The sequence below is a fragment of the Morone saxatilis genome, unplaced genomic scaffold (assembly GCF_004916995.1).
Source record: "Morone saxatilis isolate NCDOM2014 unplaced genomic scaffold, NCSU_SB_2.0 Contig20, whole genome shotgun sequence".
NCBI classification, from domain to species: Eukaryota; Metazoa; Chordata; class Actinopteri; family Moronidae; genus Morone; species Morone saxatilis.
This window is the reverse complement of record NW_023339763.1, coordinates 16,477,377-16,481,866: the sequence shown is the minus strand read 5'-3', so window position 1 is coordinate 16,481,866 and position 4,490 is coordinate 16,477,377. Positions and strand designations below refer to the sequence as shown.

The window sequence follows — 4,490 nt, the reverse complement described above, 5'->3', positions numbered from 1 at the left end:
CCTTATCTAGCCAGTGCAGTAGGTTGTTCTACTTTTCTATTAATAATACGCATAGCACACACAGTACATTCAAACACAAAAACAAACACTGGCCTGTGTCTACTGAACCTGATATGATTCCAGTAGCTGCATTATGTTTATTTCTGTTACGCTCTGATGTATTCGGCCAAGACGAAGTCAGTGTCTCCCACTTCTGGTCACTATGATGCACAGTACTCACTCTGTTGTCACTGCAGATTGTCTCACACTGAGTTTGGATGTGCAGGCCACAGTGATGTATGTTGCCCTGTGAGCTGAACTATGTGGACAGTATGGGGCCACTTCCTTTTGGTGCCAGCTTTTGTGGGGACCTCTGTCAGAGTCCAGGGTCATGCAGCTAGCCAAGCCACAGCACTGTGTGTGTGTGTGTGGTTGTGTTCGCTGTGTGTGTGTGTGGTGTGTGTGTGTGTGTGTGTATGTTTGTGTGTATGTTTGTGTTTTCAGACAGCATTGTTTTTGCCTTTGGCCTGACTAATTACAGCAGAGCACTCAGGGATAATGTGGGTGCAGTATTTGGAGATATATCAATGTATAAGTCCAGCTAAAATTAGAAAAGTTCTTACTTTTTGCTGTCAAAAATCATTGACAAAGTTATTTTCAAATACATTGTTAATAGTTTTTTATTATAAGTATGAAAAACTTTGCTTATATATCAGAAGTAACCTTTTAGCCTTTAAGCCTCGGAGGTTGGCAAGTCGATGTTTGTGTCAGACTTGCTGCAGACTTGTTAACTGCAGCTTATGCACTAATAAGGGTATAGACAGTGTTTTGTTAGTAGTATTGAAAAAATTACATAATCATTCAGCATCTAAACTAACAGACATTGACAAGTGCTACAGCTGTCACGCTAACAAGTTAAATGACTTTTCTGAGTAAGTGCACTTCTTCCTGGTTGATGTTTGTTTTCTAGTTCGTTAAACAAGCCAAGGCACAGAACGAGATGTGTCCATGCTGGTAGACAAAATGGACACAATGAAGCTCAAAGCTAATGTGTGCTGGGGCTCACATTTCTTAGCTCTTTTTTATGTGTGTGTAAGGCTTATGTGTATTTGAATGTAGTGTAAAATAAAATGTTTAAATTGTATTGGTTTTTATTGGCTATATGACCAAAAATATAAATTTCCTCACTTTTGGATACTGACTTCCTCAAAAGAAAGAACATCTAATTTACGGAGAAGATTTTTACGCTGTAGCATACAGTTACCTTCAATGCTACAGAGGCAGGTAAATATGAATAGAAGAGCTGCTAACCCACCTAGCAGCTTCATTATAGTGAGGTTTAATCGAGTGCTTTGCTGTGATGGAGGTTTAAAAGCCGTGTCAGAGGATTTCCTTGAGGAAAATTCTGAAAACTGAATTGAACTTTAAAAAGTCACATTTAAATAAACAATGCATATACACAAATATCAGCTACTTATAATCTTGCAAAGTGAGCCTACAATTTTACTTTGCTTGTTATTGTCTGCCTTGCCTCCATAGGCATTTGCTTGATATCACAAGTGATTGACAGTTCTGGGTTTCATTCAGGCATCAACGTGAATCCCTCAGACACCGGAGGGGACAGATGCACCACTCGTTGGGCACTCAGCATCAAATTTTAAAGTTGGAAACACATGGCAGCTCTTTTGGAAACAGCTGTAATAAATGATGGACCATAATCTGTTTGTGAATAAGTGTGAGGCAATACTCTGCAGTAGAAGAGTAATGTCTCATTTTGTAGCTACTACATGAAGTTTAAATAAATGTTCATGATGTTCTGAGTTTTGAGCCATGTTCTCTTCTAAACTACCACTCCCCAAAAGTTTGTAGATTGGTTTAGCTTCCATCTGCAGGGCTTGACTGACTCTCAGTGAATGTTTTCCAGATTAAAATCTCAGAGGGGATGTGAGCTCACACGATTTGGGCTGGCTTTGCAAGACTGGGCTGCTGGCTGCTTCCATCCAAATCAGAATCAACGCTACTACTTGTGTACTGCCAACATGCCAAGAAAAAGTAAAATCCATATCACAGAGCTGCTTAGAACTGTATTTATGTTAGTGGATTCAAAACATACAGTGTTAATATCTATATCATATGTTAATCCTGTTTAGAGTATTTCATTACACATTAATTAAATTATGATAGATGTGTCCGGGGCTGTGTGCTCACTTACCTTTCTGGGGCCCCCAGACTTCATCTCGTAAACATCAATTGTGTAATTAGATCGTCGGCCAAATGTGTCAAACTGGATGTTTCCTGTCATACCTTGTACTTGGACCTGTCAGGCACCAAGAAAAGAATGATAACATCTGTTACATTTTTTAATATATATAATTTCTCTCCGGTGCATTTCGGTTTCCCATGTGCTGTCTGTTAAATACATATTTCTATTCTATTTTTGGATCAATCAAATCAATGTGGAGGCGGAGCAAGTCTGTAACATTATGCAAAAACAGAGACAGATTTTTATAGCAAGGGAAACACTGCTTTCACTGTTTGCTGAGACAAAGAAATGATTCAGTCAGAATGAATGAGTTTACTAATCACTAAATGGTTAATTTGCTCACATGGTAGTAGAGAATGGGCATATTTAAAAAATAATACAGTTCTAATATGCTATATGGAAAGACATGAAAATGTTAAAGCACTTACAGCAAATCAGATGCTTTAAAAAAGTTACATCTCTACCCAATATTGGTTATAAATAATATGGTGATATTTGTAGGTTATGGTTTTTATTGAGGTGTGGCTTAGTGTTTAGTGATCCTTCAAGATTTAACAAGAAGAAGAAAGAAAAGGAAAAACACACAAATTTAATAATCATACCATGAAGATGAAATCAATAACTTGTGAAATGAAGAGTGAGATAAAGCAAAGTACTAAAAAGTAAATAAAAAGCAGAGCTGTTTACAGAGACATTGAACGCCGTCAGCCCTACCATTTTCAGGGCTCTCTCTATGTCAATGCCTTGACTCCAGGGCACAGCGGGGTTGGCGAGGCAGTCGCCGGCGCTCCCCCTGCGAGACACGTCCACTCGCTGCCGCCGAAGGTAACGGAAGGCCTCCGCAATCACGAGGATGGCATCGTGGGTCAGCGCTGATGTGTACTGTGACAGGCCACAAGAAACCCCAATGACGCAGCAGTGACATCATGCAGAACCAACACAGCACTGCACTATCACAGCAAGGTTATTAACTCCGCAGCAGTACTTGGTATACATAGAGAACAGTGCTGCTGATGTAAAGAGCAGGGAAATCAAAGCCTCACATCATGATTGACATAAAAATTGCATGAGTATGAAAGCCGTCTCTATTCAAGGACAAGCAGGTGACAAGTTATTTAAGCAACGTCTCACTGAAAAGATTCAGATTGACATATTTTCTCTGGTTTCAGCAGAGTTATATTAGCTTCAAACTAGCAGGAGGAGCAGGGAGAGAAAAAATATCTTTGAAGATGTTAAATAAAATGTAACTGCCGCATCAGTAGCTATGCCTCACTGACCTTCAGTGGAGTGTTTTTTGCTTCTGGAAATTCTCTTTCATCCAGGCGCTCCCAGCGCTGGAGGAACTGCTGGACGATGGGGCTGTCTGGGTTGATGATCTGGAAGCCTGTGATGTTGGCTCCACCAGAAAAGACCCTGTCCAGGCTCATGTTAGAAAAACCCTGAGAGCAAAGAGCACAAGTGTCTGGAAGTGGAGCGAGGGATCATTAGCAACAAAGAAAAACATTTAAAAACTGCTTTAGCTTGCCCTTCATTAGCTTATATATAGTTCTCTGTAATAGCTACGCTCTATTGTGTGTCTATCATCACTACATATTGAGAAGTTTAACTATACTACTGAGGCTGTTGCATGTCTTTGCACTGCATTGCATCACACTGAGCAGTGTTGTAGCTGGGTTTTTTACTGAGTTGTGTTAGATTGTTTCATGTTGCGAGCCCTCACCAGGTTGGCGAGGATGTAGTGGTATCCTCTGCTGTTTTTTCCCGAGGTCACCACCTACAAGTCGCAGGAGGAGACACACAGTGAGTCACATCTCATAACACTGAGAACATTTAAAGGGCTGAGATTCCGAAATGACAAAGACCTTCAATTTCCTAACGCAGAGTAGTTGGTAAAAAGAAAGAGGAGGCATTTTAGAGCGACATTTGCAAGGGCAAGAGGGAGCGTGTGCGAACATTCGTTCCCACACGTGTGTGTTTGTGTGAGACACACGGAGCGAGGGGAGAAACTGTGATGACAGTGCTTGTTCCTTTCCATTAACTTCAACATGTAAAATAAGGTCAAAGCTCCGGAAAACCTTCCTCTCTCTGCTGCTGCTGCCTGTGTGCTCCACAGTCTGCCTCTTCCTGCTCGGCCTGTCTCAGTCGCACACTAGACTTAATTAAACCCAAAACGTTGTACAGCACCTGTCTGAGCAAGCAGACACACAGAACGCTGATTTCTTTAAACTTCTTCACCATCCAAACCTCT

General features: G+C 40.8%; 1 protein-coding gene across 1 annotated transcript in view; it reads right to left on the bottom strand.

The window, feature by feature from the left end:
- Positions 1–4,490, bottom strand: part of gria3a (glutamate receptor, ionotropic, AMPA 3a) — a 69,288-nt gene that overhangs the window by 26,032 nt on the left and 38,766 nt on the right. Inside the window, exons 5-8 of the mRNA XM_035667186.1 lie at positions 3,963–4,016; positions 3,520–3,681; positions 2,957–3,124; positions 2,192–2,296 (exon numbers count right to left, since the gene is read on the bottom strand). Coding sequence (XP_035523079.1) covers positions 2,192–2,296; positions 2,957–3,124; positions 3,520–3,681; positions 3,963–4,016 — 489 coding nt within the window. The remainder of the gene's footprint in view (positions 1–2,191; positions 2,297–2,956; positions 3,125–3,519; positions 3,682–3,962; positions 4,017–4,490) is intronic.